At 41.6% G+C, this 27,333-nt stretch overlaps 1 protein-coding gene across 1 annotated transcript in view; it reads left to right on the top strand.

The window, feature by feature from the left end:
- LOC144763602 (uncharacterized) overlaps nucleotides 1–20,566 on the top strand; it is a 21,506-nt gene extending 940 nt beyond the window's left edge. Inside the window, exons 2-9 of the mRNA XM_078649352.1 lie at nucleotides 278–336; nucleotides 2,025–2,090; nucleotides 2,826–2,900; nucleotides 3,505–3,558; nucleotides 7,510–7,575; nucleotides 16,938–16,988; nucleotides 17,610–17,633; nucleotides 20,507–20,566. Coding sequence (XP_078505478.1) covers nucleotides 278–336; nucleotides 2,025–2,090; nucleotides 2,826–2,900; nucleotides 3,505–3,558; nucleotides 7,510–7,575; nucleotides 16,938–16,988; nucleotides 17,610–17,633; nucleotides 20,507–20,566 — 455 coding nt within the window. The remainder of the gene's footprint in view (nucleotides 1–277; nucleotides 337–2,024; nucleotides 2,091–2,825; nucleotides 2,901–3,504; nucleotides 3,559–7,509; nucleotides 7,576–16,937; nucleotides 16,989–17,609; nucleotides 17,634–20,506) is intronic.
- Nucleotides 20,567–27,333: the final 6,767 nt, after the last annotated feature.

Here is a 27,333-nt window from a genome sequence, read left to right as displayed (position 1 = left end):
CCAGCTCCACCCCGCCTCGCCGAACTGCTTCAGCACAGAAAAGTAAAATGATAGTAACAGCATGTTATTATCTTTTTTTTGCTGTGCTGAAACCAATGGGTCGACGCTCCTCTGACTTAGCTGAAGGAGCCTTCCCTGCTGGAATGCTCTGAGATATAATGTTATTTGACCATTCCTTCTCAATGTTTTCATTGGAGCCCATTTTACTTGTGGTAAAATTCCTAGATTGAGAATACCAAATTTTTAAAAATTGTTCTTTACTATTCATTTTTTTCAGCTTCTGCCACCTCTGACTCCAAACCGAATCCTCTTCCTAAGTGTGATTTAGAGCTTCTGGTAAGTTTGTCATGGAGGGGTGATGCTAGTTTAAGTTCGGGGCTCAGACTGCTGAATGATTTCTTATCCCACAGCATCAAACATTTCTTAAGTTAACCCCTCTTTTGCCTTATGTCTCTTTGGAAGTGAACAATTTCCTAGGTGCAAAATATAACTCCTTATCCAAATTTTGGCTCTAGAAATTAGGCATTACATGCAGATCATATATTTATTGCACCACAAATAATATGATTTGCCTTTGTACTTCTTCCCCAAATACATTTTTTACTTTGTCAGATCTGTAAGGGGAAATCAGTGGGGAGGTATAAATATCACATATATCAGAATTCCAATCCCTACTCAAACTCAGACTCGGAAGTATGATTGCAGCTATAAACTACAACGGAACATTACATTGTCATTTGATTCTGTCACTTACCTGTCATTTGTGACCATGTGCATTGTATGAGAAAGTATCTTGCAGTTTGGGGTTTTCTATACATTTTATTTCACCTGCCAAACTGCAGCAGAATATTTGACCAGAAATCTAGATCAATTATTGCTTGTGTGTTGTGAAATGTTTTCTCAGTTATTTTATATGAAATGTGTATGAAAGTGGGTGGATGTGAGCCTGGATCACTGTCACAATATCTGAAAAAATAATATTGTGTAACAAACATATTGTGTCAAAAATATTGTTAAAAAAAATATCGTCTTTCTGTACTTATAGAAGTAAGTACAAAGATTTCGAAAAAAAATATTGTTCCACGCTAAGATCATTAAGTAACATAAAAATATATAGTTATTCAATATATATATATAATTCCAACCTTTAGCTTAGTGTCATGCTGTAACATTTCAGACAACCTATTTAATCCCAAGTGAGAGACGCCAGAATGTACCATTGAGGTCTCCTGATGGGGAGTGATTCTGTTACGGTCTGTGGAGGCTGGAATCAAAATTGTAGCGATAGAATGTACCATAGAGACACACCCAAGGAACAAGTGGATAACAGCTGTGTACAGAGTTCACTCCAGGTTGAGAATGCATAACTACTTATGAGCACATTGTTAATGGTTTGAAGTTTAGACTCTACATCACGAAGCATAGAGAGTAAGCTGGGGAGAATCCATGTCATTCCATGATATATATTAGTTACAGCAGTAGAAGATAAAAAAAATAGTTGTGAGTCACTAATTCAATATTACAATATTTTATGTATAAACACATTAGTAAAATGAACAATTGGCCTGCATGCTCTAGAGAAATTACAAAATGGCCCGGCCTATGCGATCTCATTTTACAACATTGAGGGTTGTGCATGAGCCGTCAACTTTTTCAGGGTGGTAATCCCCTGTTCATAACCTTTAATAATTGAAGCATATGACGTGTACTGGTGTACCGTGTGGTGTATGCCATGGATGTCCCTGAAGTACAGAAACATTCATCCATGCTCCTTACCTAACTATGCACATTTGTATCTTTGGAGTAGGACCTTTGCGAGATTCGTCCATAGGTAGAAACATTAAAACTATGGATGGCTACTTGGAGGAGAGACTGGAGAAGAATATGTTTAGTCCATATAAGATCAAAATAATTTTCTGTGGACTGCATATGAGTTTGAGTGAACTAGAAATGAGAAATGTAGCATCATGTTTCTTACACAAGAAATTCCTAACATATATTGTTGACATTCTTTTCCCACACAGAAAAAAAACCTGGCGGAAGTTCTGAAGAGTGTGAAAGATCTTGTCTGCTCATATAAACATTGTCAGGTACAGCCAATGTCACATTGATGCTCTTATAATTGAGTGGGTTGTTGTTCAGAACATGCAATGCTGTCAGTCTTTCCCCTTCTGGTATTCCTCTGTTTCCATCTTCCCAATCTACTCAGTGATACCAGGTTTCTATCCCCAACCCACCAAGGAACTTCTATTTCATAAATCAGTATACATTTGGGGAAATGCCTCTCTGCATTTCTGACTGACTCATGTTAGTCTGGTGTCTGTGTTTTATTTTGAGGAGCTCAACTTCCACCTCAGTGTTAATAGGGTATCACTGGTAAGTGCATTTTGAACATGGCATCAGGATCCAAAGAGGCCTTATCTCTGTGCTGTGGCCCATGTAATATCTAAGCACTCAAGACTCACTCTAGCCCTTCCAATGCATGTATGTGCTCCCTGGACTCCAGGGATCTCCAAAGGATGTGAGTAATATATCTCTGCTGTCTCCCCCATCCGCATTACCGGCATCTTTACTATTTCAAAGGTAATTACTGCTAGAGATTCTGATTTAATTGATGAGCATATCACCCTACCCCACAACCTAATACCCTATCCACATAAGCATTATTCTCCCTGCACTGATTACAGTGGCTAAAATGCGCCCTCCTCTAGGACTCTTAAAATCCAAAGAATGACTTTCAAAGCCAACTAGCTATTGTCAGTTCAACTCACCTACAAAGAGGCCAATGTAGATTTTATCCATGATTCTTTCATATTTCGTTCCAGAAGGTGAAGGGAACAGATAATGAATGTAGTTTGGAGGAATGGAAAGCAATGGTGGAGAAAGTAAATAAGGCGCTGGTAAGTATTAGTGGCCTCTCATGTCTTCTATCTCACTCTTCTATCAATCTGACATTACTAAGAATGCGGAAATGCCAAAAGCGTCTTTCATGTTACTGTGAACATACACTCTCTGTGGTCCTGGATACTACTAGTATTTGAATGTATGCATGTACACATTTGGGTTTTCCAGCCCCTATATTAAGATCAGGTCAAATGGGCTCATTCGTTAATATATTTTCTGATCACATCTAGATGCCAGACTACCCTGAACATAGACTAGCACAACCAGTGGTTGGCCAGCATCACATTTCTAGTTTGGGGTACCATCAAGCACACTGGTATCAAAGGTTGGTGCCGGCGTGCTCTTCAGCTGAGAATGGGATTAAATCTGGACACAATAAAGAATGTGGCCTGTCCATGGCCTGAGACTATCCACTGATGTATCACACATTATATACACTATGAAGTGTAGCATCTTCTCTTATTCAGCTTAAATATTTATGAATATGTTAAAAAAAGTGATCAGAACAATAAAACTCTCTTAGCCTTTCTCATTTCTGAATATTTGAGGTTACTTGTGTATGAAATATTTATATTGTAACTTCTTTGATTCACCATTCAGACAACACTTGGCTGCAACATTGATGAGCTTCTGCTGAAAGGACATGAAACAGTGGTAAGTCTTAGGGTCTAATGGTGAGCGTTGTTCATTGTGGATTAGCAATGGCCCCCTTCAGACTCGAGAGTTGCAGATGTGGTGCAGTTTCTCATACCCTGCGGGATATGTACAAGGAAGTGGTGGAGAGAGGCGTTAGCCTTCATGGCTTAACGCCTCTCTCCGCCACTTCTGAAATGCAAGGCTGCACCATATTTAAAAGAATGTGGTGCAGTCTTGCGTTTCCGACTGCGATGGCGCTAAGTGCAGCAACTTAGTGCCGATACAGGCAACCTTGCACCATAGTGTAAGGGTGTCTGCGTAGAGCGGAGGATTGTTTATGTGTAGGAAGGTGTCCCTTCCAGCACATAAACAATCCTAAAAGGCCATTATGTCACTGTCCAGTGTGCTACTTCATGCAGCACACATGCAAATCACAAAATGGCATTTTTTTAAAGGATTGTTTATGTACAGGAAGGCACACATTTCTGTTCATAAACAATCCGTGATATTTTGCTTTTTCCACGTGTGCTACACAAGGCAGCACACATGGAAAAAGCAAAAACGAGGAGAAATAATGCACTAAGACAAGGTTTTACCTGGTCTTAATTTTGACGCTGCCTCCTATGTACGCCACCCTTGCACATAGGGGGCAGCGTCAAAATGAATGGGTGAAAGGGGGCCTTATTTACAAGGCAGCATTAAGTCACGTTAAGTGTCTTAACGCTGCCTTGTAACTAAGGCTTTCGTAACCACAACTTCGATATAAGTGACATTGTGGTGGCGATAGGGGCTTGTACATATGCCCCCCAGAGTCTAAAGGCACACTCACATCTTCTTAAAAGCATTCACTGCCTTACACTAGCTGCTCCTCATTCAAGTATAGGGGACCTTTAACTGAGGCGGTTCATTAGGTACATTAAGGAGGGAAGAGTTATGCCAGAGAACGCGAGTTGACATCATTTCTGGGGTGACTCTTCAGTTTCAGAATGTAGTCAGCAAAACGTGGTGGAACACTAGGGGATCAGGTCCACAGATGCACTGCTCTACAATATCGTCACTAGCTTTCTGCCTGTATGTCTGCTATTACCAGTCACTGGCTGACTGTTTCCCTACGAGTGCCTCAGAATACAAACAAGGAGTCCTTAAGCTCATAGTCTTAAATCAACCAGTATATTATGATCTGCCTGAGGCATACCCTCTGAATGCAACCATTAGGGTGAAGTCTGACAGAAACTCCTTCTCCTGCGTATAAATATAAACTACGCCAGCTTCTGGGTGAAACACTGGCTACCAGCACAGCCCTGTCTCTCTCGACTGGTGAGGTGTGGCGGAGCGGATTTACACTACGCGCCTTTAAAACCAAGCACTCTTCTTCAAAATAGAGCAGCATGTAAAGGGGACTCCTGGGACAGCAGGACATTATCAACCCTGCGGGGCCAAAACACTGGCGCATCCATATTGCACCGATGTAGTGGTGGGTCAATGTTGTAGGTTGCCCTTTTTATTATTCCTGTGTTTGGTTCCGTTATCATGAAACGACAATTTAGATTCTCGTACATGGTGAGGAATATTGCACGGACAGAGTGGTGATTACCCTGAAAGTAAGGGGAGAAACAACTCAAATTACTAAATTATCAGCTGGAGATGAGGTTTCTTCCGTTTTAAAAGCATTCACAGTGCAACATGAAGCTGATAGCAGCCAAACGTGCTCTCTGGACATAGCTTTTCAACACACGTGAACACCGTGTACTCTCAGGTCACACCATACGTCACCCCAGATGACTCTGCCTGCTCTTAGAACCAGAGGTCAAGTTACACTACATCATACTACACTGCACAATTAAATGCACAAGGGGTCTGCATACCACAGCAGTGCCTACACTCCCATTGTGCCATTGGAACCCACCCCATTGTTTATCATACTGTCCTCACGCCTTGACAACACTCAGTAGTGACACAGATGGAGGCAACTTCTCCAAATGATTAAATGTAGCCTCGCGAGACTGCTGTTCATCGGGAGTGATAGCACACATTCAGCCTGATTCATGTAGGTAAATTGCACTCGCAAAGGGCCAGAATCGAAGGGGCACATGCATCAACGTTTTTTGCATTCGCAAACGGTGCGAATCGGAAAAATCGGCCGTTTGCGAATGCAAAAACCGTTATTGGGATGCATCAAACTTTTGTGCACAATTCGCATTTTTTAGAATTTCTAAAAAATGCGAATGCATTTAAGGAATCGCATTTGTGCGATTCCTTAAATGCAATGCATCATTTTTTCTAAAATTGCGAATTCAAAAATTGGAAGTGCAAATTAACACGAGGTTGACCCTCGTGTTAATTTGCGAAAATTGTTAAAAAAGAAAAACAATGCATTTTTAAAACTTGCATGTTACAGACACACATGTCCATAGGACATGTGTGTGTGAAACGTCCACTTAAAAATACATTTCAGGGGTGCAGGGGGGGTCCTTTGGACCCCCCCCTGCACCCGTGGAATGCATCAACAAATTGCGAATTCTTAACTGCCTTCCCATTGACTCCTATGGGCCTTTCGGCCCATAGGAATCAATGGGAATTGCGAAAATGCACTTTGGAATTCGCTATTTATTTGCGAATCGGTAAAAATTGCGATTTTTACCGATTCCCAAATAAATAGTGAAAAAATTGATGCATAGCATTTTGCAATTCTTAATTTGCGATTCGGTAATTTTCGCAAATTAAGAATCGCAAATGCTATCAATGATGCATGTGCCCGTGAGAATCTGGCCCTTTGCGAGTGCGATTTTTGCATTTGGTATTCATGATACCAAATGCAAAAATCGCTATGTAAGAATTCGCATATTTGCATGGAATGGCATTTAAGGAATCTCTAATAGAGATTCCTCAAATGCTATTCATGACACAAAACAAAATAGCGATTTTGGACTTTTGGGGCCGCTATTTACCGACAGGTCAGACCTGTCGGTAAATAGCAAAAACTCAGAAAAATGCTTTTAAAAGCATTTTTCAAAGTTGCATGTAGCACACACACATGTCCTTTGGACATGTGTGTGCGCAACACCTGTCCAAAAGTGCATTTTAGGGGTGCTACAGGGCGTCCTTTGGACACCCCTGGCACCCTTAAAATCGCTATCTTAGTTGCGAGTAGCAAATTGCTACTCGCAAATCCCTATTCATTCCTATGGGCCTCTTGGCCCATAGGAATGAATGGGGAGTATTTGCGAGTAGCAAATTGCTACTCGCAAATAAAGAACATGTAGGAATCGCTATTTAAGTAGCAATTCCTACATGAATGCCGTTTTGCGTGTCCTCAATAGCGAATCGCTATGATTCGCTATTAGGGCCACGCAAAACGGATTGTACATGAATCAGGCTGATTGTTGTTTAACTTATTCAAAACGTTTTGAAAGGTTTTTTCCGCCTTCCACCCAAATAATGCCTCCCTAAATTAATGATAGCAGGTCATAGCTTGTACATGAGCCAAGCTGCACTGGCCACCAGGCCCACCTTATATATATATATATATATATATATATATATATATATATATATATATATATATATATATATATATATATATATATATATATATATATATATATATATATATATATAAATTGTTCTAGGTGGTGCAACCAGCAAACATTCCTAAAACTTTGTGCCCTGTGCAACAAACATGAAGAAATGAAGCTGTTTCGGATGAGTTTTGATGCTCAATAAACAGCAAATAATTAAGTAGTAGCCTGTTTGTGCTATTAATATTGAGCAGAAAAGCAAATACAATGTGTTGGACTAAGCAGTGAGGGGACAATATGCTTAATACCAAGTTCTTGGTAATCTGAAGTTGTGCTAGACAGTAAAAAGAGCAAAATATTATTTATAAGCTAAATAGTTCTATACCGTTTTGAATTAGTACTTTCTAAGAGAACATTGTCTTTTCTAATTATGTCATTGATTGTGTTTCAGGAAGAAATAACTGCAAAAGTTGGAGATGTGCTTAAGAAACTAGAGGGTCCCCTCAGAGATATCCTGGTAAGATGAGACGGTTAGAATCAATGTCTGCTTTGGATTGTATTTCCTCCGTATCAGTAAATGAGACTAGGTACTGCATTCCATTATCAACCAATCACAACAAGGCAAGTGTCTAGCAAGCCTAGTACCGGGAAGTCTGCATGTGGCTTAATGGACGATCTGAAGAGGCAACAACCTACAATTCCAGCATAACATTTTTTTATTGGATCGTTATCAGTGCCTCACTCCCTGTCCTACTTTGCATAGTCAGTATTGATATTAAAATATGACGTATTGCAGTTTTTTGTCTGTAAAACTGAAGGCCCTACAATAGGTTAGGATCCCTCTAACAGTTTGCTGTCAAATACCCAGTCCCTTTACTGTAGCCCTGCCACTGCTAAAGAAGGACAAACGTGTATGTCAGGCGAAGGCTCAGCAGCTCAGGGACACCATAAGGGGGTCAAAAGGAGTCCTTGTGGTTGAATTTAATATGAGACAAAATCATGTGTCCCTTTCCGTTGGGTGATGCCCCCTTTCCTTCCAAGCAAGGCAATAAAATATATATTTCAGCCTATAGCAGCATTTGTTGTTATTACTCTAAACATTCTCTTAGTGATCACGAATGGGTCGATTTATAATTTGGCCGGTCGAGAATACGTCACAATGGTTCCTGTCAATGGTTTGTTGAGTTTGAAAGTGGGTTTTCAGCTTTTTTTTTAATACCAAAAAATGCCCCTTACCGCCAATGTTATCCTGGTCGTTGGGCTATCAGACGGGAGTAACCATGGCAGGGACAGAGGAGTCTCCACTGTGGTTACGCCAAAGGTCCGCCTGCATTTATATCGAGCGGGCGGGCCATTATGCTGCCGCTAAAGGATACTCTGTCACTGTTGCGATGGAGTTTCCTTATTTATTTATTTATTTATTTATTTATTTATTTATTTATTCAAAGTTTTATATAGCGCGAACAAGATCCTTACAGATATCAGAGCGCTTCACAAAGACAGGGTAGGGGCAGTAGGAGTGAACAGAGATAATGGGAGCAGTATAGTAGTCACTAACATGGTAGGATAATAGTAACACACATAAAACATATCAATATACAATCAGGTAAACAAGTAATATAAGACGGTACAAGTCATTGATCCCACTATAGAGGTGTTCAGGTGCACCTTGGGTGTGTGGATGGCTTATACCAAAGTCTTAGTGTAGAGAGAACACTGAGTGGGGGCATCGGGAGAGTGAATCAGTAAGCCAACGTGTATCATATGTTGGTAGTGACAACATCAAGTTAGAAGTATAGTGCCAGAGGACAAGGTGAACAGTGATACAAAGCAATGCAGAGTCTCTGATCCAGCACCACTAAGGTTCAGGAGATCTTGGCCAGAAGGATGGTTTTCACCTCTTTCTTGAAGAGTGCAGTGGAGGAGATCAGCCTGGTTTCAGGCGGGAGCGCATTCCAGATCCTGGGTGCCATTCCAGAGAAGGAGCGCTTGTATGTTTTCTCTTTCCGGAATCTACGAGGTTTCAGGAGTAGGTTTTTTGTACTTCTATTGGATCTCGAACCTCCTGATATAGACAACTTTTGAGCGAGGTAGTTGGGTGCATTGTGGTGCACGGCCGCGTGTGTCATAACTGCAATTTTTAGCTGTATTCTGGCTTCAAAAGGCAGCCATTTTAGAGACTTTAAGTCTGGGGATATATGCAAATGTTTTCTTGAGCCAGTAATGAGTCTCGCTGCAGCGTTCAGGGAGGCTCTTAAGGGTGCAGTTGTGGATAGCGGGAGTCCGCTGAGGGCCACAATTCCGTAGTCTATTCGAGGGATGACTAAAGCTTGTACCGCAGTTTGGAAGTCTTCAGCAGGGAGGAAGGGTTTAATTTTCCTCAATGTGTTGATTTGGAAATTAGCTGCTTTTGTGGCTTTGCTAACGTGGTGCTGCATGTTGAGCTTGGCGTCGAGTGTGATGCCTAGGGATTTCGCCGAATCCACGATGGTAGGTTGGACATTGAGTGCTGTTAGGTTATTGAGCCATGTTTGGGTGGTGGAAATTTTCGCCGGGGGTGAGATGAGTAGGAACTCGGTTTTCAGAGCATTTAGTTTGAGGTGATTATCTGCCAGCCAAGATTGAGTGTTAATAAGCGTGGAATTCAGATGTTTGATATCTTCCGGGGATTGTAGCTTTAGGTAGAGTTGTGTGTCGTCGGCGTGCATATGGAATTGGACATTGGAAGCTTGGAGCAAGGTGGCGAGCGGTTCCATGACGAGGTTGACCAGTGTGGGGGAGAGGGAGGATCCTTGTGGAACACCTAGATCTGCAGGCACAGGTGTAGATAGCACATTGTCGATCTTGAACTTCTGTGACCGGTTGTGAAGGAAGGACGAAAACCATTTGAGAACAGTTCCCGATAGACCCATTCTAGTGCTTAGCAGCTCCAGCAAGTTCTCATGTTTGACCGTGTCAAATGCTGACGAGAGGTCAAGAAGGATGAGGAGGCAGGACTCATTGCGATTAAGAATTTGGAGGGCGTCATCAATTATATGTGTCATAGCTGTTTCCGTGCTATGTTTCGCTCGGAAGCCTGATTGATGAGGGTTGAGGAGGTCAAATTGTTCAATGTGTTTAGTTAGTTGTAGTTGGATACATTTTTCCAGCAGTTTGGCCAGGGTGGGGATATTGGTGATGGGCCGGTAATTGTTTAGGTCAGACGGATCAGCTGTAGGTTTCTTGAGTATAGGCGTGACTTGCCCCACCTTGAGGGAGTCCGGAATGAGGCCTTGTTGCAGGGAGCTGTTGATGATTTTGGTCCAGAGAGGGAGGAGCAAGGGGATGAAGTCTTCTACAGCATTAGCAGGTAGAGGGTCTGTGAGGTGATTAGAGGGCTTCAAGGTGCAGAGCAGTTTGTGTATTGCTTCTTCCGAGTAGGTATCGAAGTACAGCCAAGATGCCTTGTTTTTAGGTTGAGTGTAAGACATTCTGGTGTTGTTGGGGAATCGACTTACATCCATGATGAGGTCATTTCTTATGTTGTCAGTCTTTAGCTTAAAGAAAGCAGAGAAGGCTTCACAGTGTGGGGTGTCGCTTGTTGTGCTGTTTGATTGTAGGGGTTGTGTCTTTGCTTGGGTCTTCATTAGTTCGAACAGCTTTCTTGGCCTGTTTTTTGCTTGGTCCAACTGGCGGCTAAAGAAGTCCACCTTTGTGCGCTTTATTTTCCTGAAGTAGGCATTTCTCTTGTTCTTAAGCCTTTTGAGGTGCAGTGCTGAAGAGTCCGATCTCCAGGTGCGCTCTGCCATTCGCATAGTACGCCTGTCGTCATTGAGTCTATCATCATACCAGGGGTTAGAAGTTTTGGTGGAGACTCTCTTCAGTTGCAGTGGGGCGACTTCATTGACTACTGTGTTCATAGAGTCAAGGTAGTGGTCCATCAGTGATTGAACATCCGAGGCACCTGAAGGGGGAAGGAGGAGATTGCCGATGTGAGGAGGCAGGGTAGAGGGGTTAAGGTTCTTAATGTCCCTTTTCCATGTTTTGGACTTGATTGGTTGAGCTGGGTTAGGTTTAACTTTTTCATTGATAAAGAAGGTGATAATGTGGTGATCAGACCAGTCGCAGGGTTGAATCGCCTCCAGTTGTGTAGAGTTCTCTTTGGCAATGATGAGATCGAGTATCGAGCCTTTGTCGTGTGTTGGTCTATCGCATATTTGGGTGAGGTCAAGCGCATTAAGGAAAGTTTTGAGACTATTCACCACTGTGTCTTTCTGATCGTTCCAGTGGAGATTGAAGTCACCCAGGTAGACTTGGGTGGTCTGCCGACCGGCATTGGAAGTGATCATGTCCATGAGTTGTTGGGTGAAAATGAGATTGTCACCAGGTGGGTGATAGATGAGATGTAGAGCACAAACTTGTTTGCCCTCGCTGGTGATGTCGAGGCAGAGGAGTTCACTGGAGGAGAGGGAGGGGGGGGTGACTTTAGTAACGGAGAGGTTGCTCCTAAAAATGCATGCCATTCCCCCGCCCGTCTTGCCAGGAGACCTGTCCAGCCTAATGATGTGATAATTGGGGGGGACTAGTATGTCCATAATCGGGGTAGAGGCTTCAGTAAGCCACGTTTCCGTTAGAATGGCTAGGTCCAGATCCATAGCTGAGACGAGATCAGCGATGTTGGAGGAGCATGTAAATCAGCCCCCTAGCCAATGATGTAAATTCTGCATTTTTAAGGTCAACCACCTAGAGCATGCCATTAAAACATCTGATGTCAAGTGCCCATATATTAATTATTTAAGACGTAAAATGACAGTTTAAAGACTAGTATCACCAGCACAGGTCCTCGCATAGAGCTTTTCCTGTGAGTAGAAGTGTTTTATTCCAGGCCTTGGTGTGACCCTCTCTCCCACTTCCAGCAGTAACACATTCTTACTCACAGATAAATAGTAGCTTTGTGAGTCAGGCTAAGGAAGCAATATTCAGAGATAATAACTATGTATTCCTGGTATAATCAGCTGAGTGCACATTTGTAGACCACACATTATGCAGCACAGATGTGCACCCAGACTGCAGAACACGATGACAAACAGGACGCTTATGTTGCAGGAGGGCAGAGTGGACAGCTCAAGGGCTGCATTGCACTTCCTGCATATGTATGTTTCAGGTACGGATGTATGACATGACAACGCATGCTTTTACCACGCATGCCTTAACATCGCAGTTTTTACAACGCATGCTGTTACAACGCATAGTGTTAAGGGGGGCTGGATAGTGAATAGTTTAATTTACTATTCCAACTCCAGTCCCCGTGGATAGTAGGGAAGGTGTTGGATAGTAAATTAAATCTATTCCCTATCCTAGAGCGCCCCCCAGCGCTATGCATTGTAATGATATGCGTTGTAATAGTTGCGTCGTAAAGGCACTGCGTGGTAAAAGTTGCGTTGAAAAGGATGTTCCCCCCCAGGTACACACCTGCTGCAGGACGTTCTTGGGAGAAAAAAGTGTTTTCTAGGCCCACCAATTGCAAAAATCCAATTTAAATGTATTTATTATTTATTTAACAAATGGTTTGGTATAAAATAGGTTACGCCAACACTCACGCATTGCAACTGTGTTAGCTTGCATCACACCATCAAGGTAGGAAGGACTCATATGCGAATCCTGTGTGCTTCCGGCCTTCCTCTGTGACTGCTGCTGTGACACCCAGAAGTAGGCCCTCCCTCTTTGTGAGTGTTGGATACCTTCCCACTCATTCCTGTGCGGGACAGTGGTACACCCTTTCCCATGTGGATGAGCTTTGGGTGTACACATGTACTTTCCTGTAAAAGACAAAAAAACGTGAGATGAGGGCTATGTTTATGGCATTCTTGTTAAAGTATTTGAAACTAAAGCTGAATTAAAATATAGTTTTATCTGTGCACATATATGTTTAATACTGTGACTCATCTGGGTGTATTATATGGTATGGCTGTGCGGCCTTACTATAGAATATAGTACTAAAAAAAACTGTCATGGGTCCAGACACACTCATTTGTAAAACCTTAAGCTCAACCCTGGGTAAGTATGGCCTCGAACATCAAGCCTTCCACAAAGGAACTAGTGTAAAGCATCTAACAGTTCCAAACAATGAAATTAAAAGGCCTCATGACATGAAACAAATCTGACACCAATTTATTTAAAAAATGGGGAATTGTTAAATACATTTTTAGAGAGCAAAATGAGGAAATCAATCACAGGGTTCTGGAGATACAGATTTTTTAAGGAAACTTAAATCTTATTTTTACCACAAAGAAGCATTGGTAACTGTAAAATTTGAAAACTTTTGAAAAGTTTGTAAGAGTTGAGTTTGACTATTCTGACGCGGCTTGGATGACAAAATCCGACAAGGATAAGTTCTAGGAGGTCCGTAACCAATGTACAGTTACCTGGACACATAAGCTTTTCCAGTCCAGTTCCAAACTTTACAGCATGACCGCCATAGACTTCAACAGAGTGGTCCTGAGATTGCGAAATCATGAGATGGAAGATGCTCAACGATGCTCCGGGTGCTATGCGGTCTATGAGGGAGCCTTTGTGGTTACTCCTCAGTCCACATGCCAGATGAGGTGACTTTAGCCACAGAAGATAGGGTTCCTCAAAGTTCTATTTGCGACCACAGAAGGGCAACTGTGGCTGGGCTACTGTTTTCTGTTCATCTCGGTGCCAGCAGTATCCTTTGGCAGAGGCTGGTGTCCCTCTTGGGTGATCAACCTGGACTCAGATGATACTCCTGGGTCCAGTTGACTCAGGTGCAACTTTTGACCATTGTTGATTGGTCTCTTGGGTTCCCCACCAGCGGTCTTTGGGGATTCTCCTGAAGTGGGTATTGACTTGCAGAGTTGGGCTACTTCAGATTTTCATGTCCCTGGTGTTGGTTCCAGGAAGTCATCTGACTGACCATTGGAGTCACTTCTTTGGGCTGGAGCTGGGGAGAAACATTTTCCTGAGCAAGGAACCAGAGGCACAGTTCTCTCTTCACTAGCCCAAGACGTGGCAAGTGCGGTCCAGCACATGGCGCAACATCTCTTTGCCAAGTCCAAAGGTCTGCATGGCAGTACTTCAGTCTTTTCTCCAGTTCTGATGCAATCTCTAGTTCAGGAAGCCAGGGTGCCATATTTATTCACGGAAAGTTCCCTGGGGGGATGATGCGATCACTAGCCAAAGGACTGCCAGGTCCCCTCTTTCTTGGTGACAACGTTAGGGCTATGTATAACATCTAGCATTCCCAGATGGCACTATTTTACCCAATCTCAAGATGTCTGAACCCTTCCTCGGATGTGAGGAGCTTGGTAGCCCACCATAGAGGTGTGTCTACCTGTGAGCTACACGCACATGGCAAAAACAGTTTGGGCACTGGACTTCCCTTTCTGTCCCCATCAACAGCCTGTCTACCTGAACAAAGGGCAGCCCCCCAGGAGTGTGAATCACCATTTGCCCACCAAAGGCGGCTCCACCTTTAAGTCTTTCCTTTTGGGCGAACGTCTTGAATGACTTCTGTGAAGGTGAGGTGGCACCTCGCCCTGCGGCAGGCTGCTATTGTTCCGAAGCCTAGGAGTTGTTCACACTACTGCCCAGGTGGGCAGAAAACTGTCTGGTTGTCAGTGACCATGTGACTGATCAAACTGGGGCACAGAGTGGCAACTTTTTAAAGTTGCATTTCTTTAATAGTGACATTAACTTTGACCAGAGCATCAAGTTGGATTTAATGCCAAAATTAATTTGGCACCTTACAGTACTCATCTCAGTTGTCCTGAGAATCCACCTGATAACCCTGTGTTAGCCAATGGGGCACTAACTTTTCGTCAGCAAAACAACAATTTTGAAGTGATGCTGCTAGGACATATATGTAAAAATACCTATCCTAATAATATTCAGCTCCCAGCCTTAAGGCTCGGTAGGCCTTCCTTAGGGGAGACTTCCATTTATTGTTAAGGAAAGTCGGGGTTTTGCCATTGGTGTGAATGGCAAAGTCTACTAGGAGTTTTCCCACTGCCCTTCCAGTCTGCAATGGCCGACCGGGAGCCATTTTGTGCATTGTCACACACAGGGTGGCTCAACCAGTGCTGCAGCCATTAATGGATACTCTGTCTTACATAAACTGGGTATCATACGGGGCAAAAATTGGGACAAAAAGTGGAGATCAAGCCTCCAGAAAGTCTGTTTCGTTACCTTACACATAGCACAATATGCATTGGTAAACCCAATAGGTCTCACCCATTCGAGCTATTGCCTTTAGCAATGATTTTTAGCCATCCTATACAACAGCAGGGCTGTATAGAAAGAAATGTGCGATGACACGCCAGAGCGAATGCACTTTTTTACTAAATAAAAACAATGGGAAAGTAGGTTGATGGGTTAGGGGAACACAGAGGGAAGGAGGGCGGGAGAGAAGGACAATGGTAGAGGAGAGGACTCACAAGAGACAATGGGGAAGAGCACACGCAATAGAGAATGGGTGGTAAGGGCTGGGGCAGTAAGCTGCCAACAAAGCAGGGGAGAGAGAGCATGGGGAAACACTGACAACAGCAGGTGGGAGGAGGTGGGGAAACATGGACAACAGAGGTTGGGTGGAAGAAGCTGGGTAAGAAAATTGGCAACAGACGGTAGGCAAGACTGGGAAACTAGTGTGAAATAAACAAATACTTTCCAGCCCCACTTCCTCCTCCCCGCCGCTGTGAAAAGTGGTCAAAGGGAAACAAAAAACACATGCACGGGCAGAACACAGATGCCTCAGCCGAACGAGTAACATGCCAAGCATCTGGAGCTCACGGCTCAGGCCTGAAGGGCCCATCCCTCCCTGACCTCAGACTTTTGATTTCTGAACAGATCTCAGTGTACTGGCAAATGAAGAGTAGATGCTTGCAACAGACTTGTGTTTTCCACTCACACATACAACTCTGCACAGCTAGAGCTACAATGAGTAGAACTTGTTGCTTGATGGCATCTACCGGGTTCAAAATGTGTGATCTATGCAGTGCCTCGACCCTCAATCTGGCCTGGTCCACACTAAAATACGATGTTATAAGTTCTCAGCATGTAGTAAAGTTGGTTTTGGATGAAGCACTATGGGCTACACAGATCTGCTTTAAGTGCTTCGAATGGATTAAAATGGACCCTGAATCAGAAGTGTATCTGTTTCAGGAGCTATCAGTAATGCAGGAGGTGCAGTGGCATATACCCAGGTCAGTGCGTGTGGGTCGCCATCTGGACCTCAGTTATGACTGTCTTTCACTACTTACATGCTACGGGCCTTAAGCAACCTTGCTAGGCCTGGTCTGCTCCTGGAGCTGCCGGTCACAAGTGGATTTTATGGGTAAGGGTTAGAGTTCCGGAAGCAATCAGAACACTACATAATTACACAGGCACATCCAATCACCACTGTCCCAAAGAGTTTCCTTAAGTGACATGGACTCGCTGTGCATGGGTCCCAGGATCATGTCAAGTATTAGAGCTGCATCTGGCCTGAGGCATGATAAAGGCCCAGCTAGAAGATGCACATATTTGTGAACAACACATTAACCAAGCATCGACAAAGATGGGAGGGCGGATGCAAAGACATGGAGGGGAAGGGGGTAGAAGGACAAAGGTCTATTTACCATGGTACACGATGAGTGGGCTCTAAGCCCTTTGTTAACTAACAAAATGTCGTTCAAGCAGCAGTGCATGCACTGTCCCAGACAAGACCTGAAAAGAAAGCACTAATTTCTTCTGTATGATTATACCTGCAAATAAAAATACGTTATGTAAAGAAGTATTTTAAATTATAACATTGTGTGACAATTTTTTGTCACTAGTACTTTTGTCAATGCAGTTCATTTTGAAAATAGGATATTTTACTATATTACTTCTCAATTGTCTTAGGTGGGACTTGGTCTTGAAGAAACATTATTCGAATTGACATGTGACGCCCTGGTAAGTGATTCATTGTTATGTATCTCGAAGTGGCTTTCTAGGACTTCAGAGCCTCATTCAGTCTTCAAATCCCAAGAGCAGAATCCCATGACTTCTCCTCTTAGAAGATCCAATTCTATGTGGTTTCTGGGGTGTGGTTTTTTAGATCTCAGATACAGGCAACTTTAGCTTTTACCAGGTGTATTGCTTCCAATATAAATATAGTAGGTTTTGGGTTTGCCCTTTGCTCATGATGGGTGGCTTTGTTGTCTATCTCAGTTTTCTCTTCTTGATTCAATGGCTTTCCTCTGTATTCTTTTCCTGCTAAGTAACATTTCAATTTCTCAGTGTCCTGATTTGGTTGACATGCAGTCTTCCACTGCTGACAACGCTTGCAGAACTAGTTTTTCTTTCATTTAAATGCTCCAATGGAGTGCCTATGTTTTCTTGCTTTCTCCAAATTTTCTACTTCCTCTTTCACTTTGCCCACGTGCAACCTTTTTCTCCTTACTGCTTATACTTATGAATTAATGTATCTTTGTGTAATTGACTCCATCGCTTGAAATTGTATTTTTGGTTCTAAATTATGTTTTTTATCTTCAAAAGATTTACACTAGTCACATCTATGTTCTCGTCCCCTAGGGTCCCCTTCTGGAAAAACTTGCGGTAAGTTCAAAGCAGCTCTTCTTGTTAATATCCGCTCAACCCAAGGGGATCTGTTTCTTTTTGTCATTTCTTCATATTCGGAAGGTAGCAGATTAATTTCTCTTCACTGTAAGAACTTTGTTATGTGTGTTTTGCGTAGTGAAGAGAGTTTAGTCCCATCTTAGAAGAAGCTCACGATAGTTTGATAAATCTGCTATCTTTTTAGTGTGGCATTCAGTAACACTACCAACACATTTCAAGTTCAGTGTTATGAATGCATTTGTAAATCAGGTTGAGTCTTTAAACATGGGCTTTTGAGAACTCCACATTCTGAACATATAACTTTATGACAAGTGTATCAACAGAGAGTGAGCACACTGTAGTTAGACTTTATTATTCCTAAACGTTAAAAAATCGATGAGGTTTGAGTCATCATCACCTGTCTCTGCACTTAAACTCACTAGAAGCAGCAAGAGGGGGCACTATTAAAGCACATTGTCCATGGCCGAGGTTGAGATTTGGGCATGTGAATGTTTTGTAACCTGTCCAAGTCTTGCCTTGGTTTGCAATAACTACAGCACATACCCCTAAGCACACACACAACCTTGTATGTGCAGTTGCTTCAACCCCTCTTCTGTCAGATTATGCTGGCTGTTGCCCTTACACTTGAGGGGTAATCTTGAGGGTGTTTGTTGCGTCAGACTGCACCCCCCATCAGAGATACCAAGTACTTCGCCAGTCTTCAAAGCACTGGGCACGAGTGCTCCTCTGGCCACTCTTTGTCTGGTGGGCATGGCCATGTGACAGGAAGCTGCTCGCACTGGAGGTTGCGATGGTTGGTCCCAGGAAGTATCCAAGCTCCCTCTGAATGTCATCCTTTGAGAGCACATACAATATCCTTACCCTCTGTTGCCCTGAATTCAGTAGAACAGAGCGGTACACTGGATCCTTGTATAACATGAAGTTGGAGTCGTCCACATGGTAAACACTGAGGGCCTCATTTACAGGTTTTTGACGCAGGGCATTGCAGTAATTCACTTTACTGTGCTGCCCTGCATCAAAAGGAAAGGGCAGAAATAGCCATATTAATGATATACGGTGCCTTCCTGTCCTTTTCCACTGCACTGGTGCCGTTTTGGCTACCTTGTGCCAAGACAGGCACTTTTGTAACATGTCGCATTGTAGGAATGATTGTTTATGTGCTGGAAACAATCTATGGAGTGGTTGTCCTCCTTCTATGTGTGCTGTAGGATGCAGCACGAATGGAAAGAGGGTAAAACTGGGAGGAAGGAAAATATTTCTCCTCGTTACGCCTGCTCTGGGGAGGAGTAAGGTTTTGATGCTGCCTCAGGTTTATGTGATTTTGAAAATCTAGGGCAGCGTCAAAATCCATGGTTGCTACGTGGGAACGCCCACTGCAACGCCCAGGGAAATCCTCCTTGACGCAGAGTATTGCAACGCAGAGCTTCGCCCTGCCTTGCCTTACTCCATATCTATAGGCCATGCAAAGCCACACAGGGTGGCTTTGCATCGTCTCATAGATATGACTGAGAGACCTGCGTCACCGGAGCGTCATAAAAAGCGACGCTTCAGTGGCACAGGCCTCTAGTGAATCAGCACCTGAGTGTGTATTGCACAGGAGGCGCACATTTTATAATATTGATCCTGCAATTCAGCGTCTGATATTGGTTGAAAGTGAAAAATGCCTTTCTCAAGAAGTCTACGGCACCAAGTAAGCTTATGGCAGAGGTTAGTAACTCAAAAATGTTACAGTGACTTCCAGTGATTCATAGAATCAAACTTCCATTAGGTGTCACGCTGCACCTCCCCAATCGGTCGCAGGAAATTGCAATTTTGTGTGTTGGCTTGGGACTATGTTGTATGTCCGATTCTTGTTCTTCACACTTCCCTGGCTGCACTGGGAATGGGTGCTAGAAGAAAAAGGTTCAATGATTTACACAAATAACCAGGGCTCAAGAAAGTAGAAGCAATAGTCCTAGTCTCATTTTCAATGTTGTCACATGAAAATTCCGTGAAAATAGAACCACTCTGGGAAAGTACACATAACTTTCAAATTCAACCAGGGCTAAATTATAAACCTATTCCACTAATATTAAAGTGTAATAATGGGATGTGAAAAGAAAATATGACATAGGTGAACGTGATAGAAAACTGCTTGCAAGAGGGAGAGTTCAAACATTTGCTACTGAGCCAGCAATTTAGTAAATTAAATTGGCAATTCCAGGCTTTTTTTGTTTACCTCTTGATTCTACATTCATTCTTGTAATTACAGCATGGAGCTGTTCCTGTAAAACAAACGGTGTAAACTGCTCACACCAAGATTACCTGCATTGGAATGACTTTCTGCTCACATGAAGACACATGTTATGTCATACTATAGACAGTCTGTCCCTCATGTCCGTAGTGTGCAGAGTTTAGGCTCCTATTCTCTAGATGGAATGAGTATGTTCTCAGGGAGAATGAGCTCGTGGAAGCGATAGATGCTACATCCTGACTGAAAGCGTTGAGGCGTCATTCATTGGTGGGTGCCCCTCAAGTCTCACGGGGTCTTCACTGAACTCTTGAAAGTGGCAAAACCACACTCAGACGAGATGATGCGAAATCGGGACTTTTGGGGGAGCGCCTCCTCTTTCTCCTCTCCTCTCAGTGTTTACTGCATGCAACGTCCGATGCATTCGGAGTTGCTGACTACTAACATGACAGTCATAAACGACTTTAATATTATGTTGCTCTACATAGGGATTGCAATGTGTTTGTGATGCATGGTGCAAAGATTATAATAGCAAACTCTGAAATTCTCAAACTTTTTGTATCACAATTTATTTTATGATACATTTTCATTTGAAAAGATCCTTCTTTCTTCCCTTTTCAAGGACCTGCTAGAAAAACTGAATCTTCCTTCACTCCCAAAAGTAGGAGGACTTGGGTTATAAGGTAAACAGATATTTCGTATTTCAAACTCAGTTTTACAGTAAACTCAGCAGTGACATCAAGTGGTTGTTCTGACTCACAGACGCCCAGGCCACCTTGGTATTGATGATTGATTCTAATCTTGAAAACGCTTCTGCTTGTAAATCATGTTAGAATGTTGATAGACAAGTACATTAATAACATGTGTGAACGGGTATGGAAATGTCCACAGTCTTTCCATGTGACATTGCATTACCTGCTTCAGCTTTACCCTGACTGTGTAACAGTATATTAAATTCGACAGGCACTGTCATTCTCCATGGGTGTATATTTGTGGATATTCTTTCACTTAAACTAGGTGACATGAACCATTTAGCACATGGATCAAGTATCCTTAGACCATGTGTATTAGGCTGCCAATGGGATCTAGAAAGCTCTTTGAGGCATCTGAAATTGCCTTTAATTATAACGTGCACAGTGTCAATGTCTCCAAGAACTGGAAGCTCAGAATAAGGACCCTTCAAGCCTCGGGTCTCTATGAAGTAATGTGCAGCCAGTGCACAAGAGGCGTGTGCACTGAAGCAATCCCCTTGACATTGCTGCCTTTTATAGCGGCTCACAACAATATGAAAATTCTGCTGTTACAAAAGCGCAGTGCTCTGCATGGCTCATGGGAGTACTGGGGTGATCCATTGCTCTATCAAACTGTGTTGTCTGCTCTCAACTCTACCTTCAATCGACCCACGAGGCTGGGTGTCATTGCATATTGCATACAGAACTCCTGTGGAGCCCTCAGACACTTTAAAAAGGGGGGCAGCAAAGTTTGCGGTGCAGAGGCAAGCGCATCGCTTCTAATGTTTGGACCCACTTGGACAGACCATCATTGGCGGAGGGTGGAGTTGTGGGGGAGTGTATTATTGATCTGCACCACTTTGGATCTGGGATAGGGTTTGTATCTTGCCCCTCTCAATTTGTCCACTTAGATAGAGCCACAAAATGTGGAACAATTCATGGGAGGTCATTTCCAAACTCATTTGGGTGGCAGTTTGAGTAAACTACATAGAGGAAACCTAAAATGTAATTAGTAAGTAGTTTTGCAAGATAAGTGATATTAGTGAGAGATCTTACAATTTCTTGGTTGTAATGCTAAATCTAGAACAAAATGAATCAGTGGTATTTTCTGCACCAAACTTAACCTCGGATAAGGAAATACTGTGGTTTTTTTCTCCTCTTGATTTATCACTCTCTCCAAAAACGGGAGATTATTCCATTAATATTCATGAGATAGGTCTATTCGCGACCCACCAGCAATCCCTAAAAGAAACTCAGTGAGTTTCATACATTAGGAATACTGGTTTCATAATTGCAGTTCAGAGAGAATAGCGATTAGGAAATTGGCATTCCGGCAAGGTTGTCCCTGTTCCCCCCTATTATTTGCCTTATATATTAACCCTTTGATTTTAAAAATAATTGAGAGCCCCTCTATCACTCCAATTGTTCTTGGCTCTTACTCCACTAAGGTACTAGCATATGCTGATGATATCGCGGTTGTAACATCAAACCCGGTTGAAGCTATGGGGGAAATTGAAGCCATAACCACAGAATTTGGCATCTATTCTGGATATTCCTTGAATAAGACAAAGACAATTGTACTATGTACGGACAACATTGACTATAACGATCAAAGAAAAGCAGTAAGTGCTACATATTTAGGAATTGTTATCACTCCCGCTATTAAATCTCTAATTAACTATAACTATAACCCTTTAATTCAATGTATAAAAAAAGATCTGGATAGAGTAAATGGACTTCATCTGACCATTATAGGACGAGCTAATTTTCTAAAGATGAATATACTCCCTAAATGCCTCTACTTGTTTGGAGCAATACCATTGGCTATTGACCCTAAGATTCTGAAAACTCTTGAATCCCTTATGATTAAGTTTATCTGGCAACATGGAAAAATTCGAAGGTCTTATAAATTAATGTCGCTTCCTAGTGAAAGGGGTGGGATGGCAATACCCAATATTAGTATGTTTTATTGGGCTGCACGCCTTAAACAAATGACCCCATTGATTAGCTTTAATTTACAAACAACACCCTTTATGAATAATAATACTCCACCCTCAATTTATGAGTTATTATTGGGAAATGTGGCCAATGGATTGCTTTTACAACAGAAGGAGGCACAAGGCTATTCACATGATCGAAAATATGAAGTTATAAACGGTGCACTTAAGGTTTGGGGCAAAGTTGCTAAACATTTGCATATTAGTAATGTGAATAGATACACCTCCTTATGGCATATGAAAGCGTTCTCAGCATTTTCGAACGATACCATAGCAAGAAAATGGCAGAGACTTGGGATCCTGCGTGTCAAAGACTTTTTGATACATGGCTTAAAAAACCACTTTTTCACATGTAAAGGATAAATATCATCTTTCCAATGGTGACTATATTAAATATATTCAATTATATACAAACCTTAAGGCGAAAAGATCTACCCTTTGGCTAGGAAAAATAGACTTGTTGGAGGTCATTAATAGGCCTAGCACACGAATTGGGGCTATATATAACCTTCTTCTTGTAAATCTGCAAGATGATCTGGAAAAGATTGAATCTAATTGGGCTATTAAATTTAGCAATCCAAATGTTGATATCTATAAGAGTATTGAGCTGAGCCAACGACTGTTTAGGGCCAGTATCCTTAAAGCTCAAACATACAAAACTATTTTTGACCTCTGCTATACACCCGCTAAATTATACTCCTGGGGTAAAAGAGAGAACAATTTCTGTCCAAGATGTTCACAAGGACCAGCCAATTTAATACATATGCTAAGCAGCTGCCCCAAGCTTAGTCAAGTTAAACAAATGATTGCTAATTTTTGGGAGGTGCTGTTCGGCCATAATCTTCCAGAGACAGATTCATTGTTTATTCTTGGATATGATTCTTCAATCGCCCTATCAAAAAGTGAGCAAAATCTATTATTTATAGGCACTGCGGTGCTTAGAATTATTCTGTCGGCTCGATGGAAAGAAGCTGAACCACCAAGCTTTCAGATGTGGCTAGCTCGGTTTTTAGCTGTTTTTAGTTTCGAAAGAGCCATATATTCAACAAGAGGAAGTAAATGGAAAAAGCTGGGCGAATCAATCTGGTCTCCAGTTCTGAGGTGGAAATTAGGATTAAATCCACCCATTGAAATTTTTTTTTTTTTTTGGATCTTGACTTATTGCTCCTTTTTCTTTCTTAGTGAATGTGAAAGAAGGAAGAAGAAAAAGAGAGGAAAGAAGGGGAGAGGGAGGAGGGGAAAGGAAGGGAAGGAAGGAAAAAAAAGAAAAAAAGAAGAAAAAGTTTTTTGAATATGCTAAATTCCTTTGATCATGAGTACTGTGTCTTAAGATTTTGAATTTAATATGTATTTTATTCATCATGTTTTTGTTCCTATGATCAGTCTGTAATACCATTTTGCTATGTACCTGTTTGGATTGAGTTAAAAAAAAAAAAAAAAAAAAATAGGAAATTGCCATTCCTAATGTTTGTACATTTGGCCCACTGTCTGTACAAGGTGGCACTGTCTGGTTAATTTAGAGATGACCACAACAACAGGTAATTAAGAATTCAATATACATTAAAAAATACTATTACCTGCTGCCCAAGACATTCTTATAGTTCTAGAAGCCTGACGTTGTCTGAATTTTCACACTTGTAGGAGTGTGATGGTTAGTAGTTGTGTTGTTACTATTATTGGCAGCTTGGTTGGCACACTTATCTTTTTACAAATAAGCAATTATCTGGCGCCTGGTTCTGAATGCACAATGTGCATTTATATTTAGACCATAAATGAGTTCCACCAATCACCATGTCTGCTATTCAAAGATGTGCCTGATACTTCAAAATCTGAGAGTAATCTGGGGATTCAATCCTTTACTGCTTTTTAAACATGTGGACCAATGTCCCCTGGTGATATTAATCATTTGAGATGTTTCCTTATCTTTCCTAAATTAAGCATCACATGGCCTATAATATCAGACATTTAAGGATAGTCACAGCTAATTACAAAAACAATCAGAAGCTAAAAATATTTCCTTTTGATAAAAAAAAACACATCTTTTAAAATCTCCTACTATTTTTATTTAGGTTGAGGTCATTCAACCTTTTAGAATAACTAAACAATATTGTGTTTTTCGATGCAATACTTTCATGTGTGCTGTTTGATAATTAAGTTGCAAGTGTTTCAGTGAACAGAACTAAATCTTGCAGGTACCACAGGGAATATATTGAGTAAGGAATTTTGATTATGATAAAATAAGCTCAAATAATTCTTTGGAATTAAAGTTTGCCCAACAGTGAAATTTCATAGACAGTAAATGGTTGGATGGGTGTGGAAGAATCAAAATGTACAAAAATGAGAAACAAAACTGGCAGCTGCTGAAAGTAAACAGAGAAGTGTATGAAGGTAGATAATGTTGGAATAAATCGAACAGGTATTAGTAAGTACTTAGTCCTAACAGATAATTTAAGAGAAGGGTGTAAGAAGCACCTCACTGATAGATTTGAAAAAATAAACAGCATAAGGTGGAATGCCAGGCATGTCAATTAAAGAGAAGGGGCATTGGGACGAGAGGGTGAGAAAGAGGAAGTAATTCAAAAGTAGGGTAAATGCTGAGGCAAAACCCAGGATTTTTAAAAAAATATTTAAAAAAATTGTAGATTAGAGCTAGATGTTGCACAGCAATTGGAATGTCAAACTAAATGGCTAGAGATATCAAATGAATTACAACTTGCACAATCGCCCAGAAAAAGTAGTTATGGTAAGGAAGAATCCAAAGGCCACTCTAGCGAGAGACAATATTAAGGATTGTTTGGAGTGCGAAAGTGGACATCAAATCCCATGGTTAGCAGGAGTGGAGTCTACCCTTTGAAAGACTGACCTGAATCATATTTATACAGATACTGAAAGTATTGCAATTGGAGACAAAATATTTGTGCAACAATCCCGTTTTTACTTTGAGCGAACCCTGAGACTGAATGAGAATGGGGGGAAGTCAACTGTGGCAGTTTATTTGAGTACGGTTGCAGTTACCACTCCTACTAAATGTCTCTATTTAGTGAGGCAGCAGTGGGAACGAAGTTTGCTGTTTTGATTTAGGGTTGGCATGTTAAAATATCAATTATGTTTCCCCCTGGGCTACTAATCATATCTTGATATGTGCCTTTGCCCTTGTGACGGGAGCTCTAATCAGACTATGCAGCATTTTGCACTTTTTAGTGAATTTATTTGCAATAAACAAAGCACTTTCTACTTCCGCTCATTAAAAAGCACAATATTCGGAACTTTGGGGAGGCTTTTAGTTTTTAATTCAAATGACGGATCTGGAGACATGTGTACATGTAGGATCATTCCTTTGAACACTGTTTGGGCATGACAGACAATGCCCCCTGATTAAAATGGACCTGCTGAAATTATAATGATTATAGATTATTTTTAACCCAACTTTTGTCATGGCTATTTGACTATCTGAATAAAGATGTTGCTGATCTGATCTGAAGTAGCTATAGTTTCATCCATTTTAGTGTTATCACTTTGGACATATTTTTATTCCATGTCTAATGTGCTTTGCCATACTGGGAATTATCTCTGAATTAAGTCCTTAATGCACATCACCTGTGTATCAGTGTTATTTGCAACATTATTTCTTACACCAGGTTGATAAAGGATTGGAATGTAAATCCATTGAAAGATATAGCTCACCTCTAAATTTAATGGAATTATTATTTGAGAGATTTTTAATTTTGGAATATATTATATGATTTATGACCTATGGTTTATGATTTATGGATCACAACATTTCTCATCATACTCAACAGTGCTTGCGCAAATTCATAGTTAATTCACATTACATTCTTCAAAAAAATACAAAAACCTATTACCAAATGATGAATGAGTCATGTAGTAGGGTGCACCATTCCAGTTTGAGCTGTGATCACTGCTGACATAAGAAAGCAAAATGTACATTGGACCTTTACACAGAATAACAAAGTACAATGAATAAACTCTAAGCTAGATCTTTGTTTCGATTATCTTCAGCCTATGTTCTTCAGAGCTTTCTTCCCAGAGACACTTTTCTAATTATTGTCATTTCCATTTCTTTTTTAGAGGATCAGTGGGCCCGATGTATGTTCCTGCAGAATGATTGTGGTGATCTGCACTGTCAGCATTCTACATGATGTCATCCCTAGTAGTTCTATGTGCTGATGATTCCTCCCCAGTGTTCCCTGTTTGGCAGTTGCAGCTGCTGTGTCTTTCCCTCAGGCTGGACGGCTCTCTTCTCTTGAATAAATCCTGAATCATTACCTCCTGCTTCAGCGTCATCTTTACACTGGCGACGGAGGATGGTCAGCCATGTATCAGCTGTCGCTTCAACTTAATTCTACAAAACGCTGAAAAATTCAAGACATCACTTCAACTTCATTTCACCAAGCGCTGTGAAATTCAAGATATCCTGCTTTCTACTTCGTGTGAGTACATCTACAAATTATTTTTGCCACTGTACTCGAGAGCCGTCACAGCCACAACACTCTTTTAATTGACTTTCTCTAACAATAAGCGTCTCCACGCGCCAACAAACTGCGAACCCTGCCTTGTACTATCTTATCTATTCCCCATGCTCGACTTCACAGTCTGACAGTCTGACTCTCAAGAATCTAACGCTTTTCTACAAGATTCTAACCTCATCTCTGCTTAAACCAGCGCTGCGTGTGCCTCCAGCGGGTGTGTTTCTTCGACGC

The sequence above is a fragment of the Lissotriton helveticus genome, chromosome 1_1 (genome assembly GCF_964261635.1).
Source record: "Lissotriton helveticus chromosome 1_1, aLisHel1.1, whole genome shotgun sequence".
In the NCBI taxonomy this organism is placed as follows: domain Eukaryota; kingdom Metazoa; phylum Chordata; class Amphibia; order Caudata; family Salamandridae; genus Lissotriton; species Lissotriton helveticus.
The sequence above is the reverse complement of the archived record's forward strand: the minus strand, read 5'-3'. Positions and strand labels throughout refer to the sequence as shown.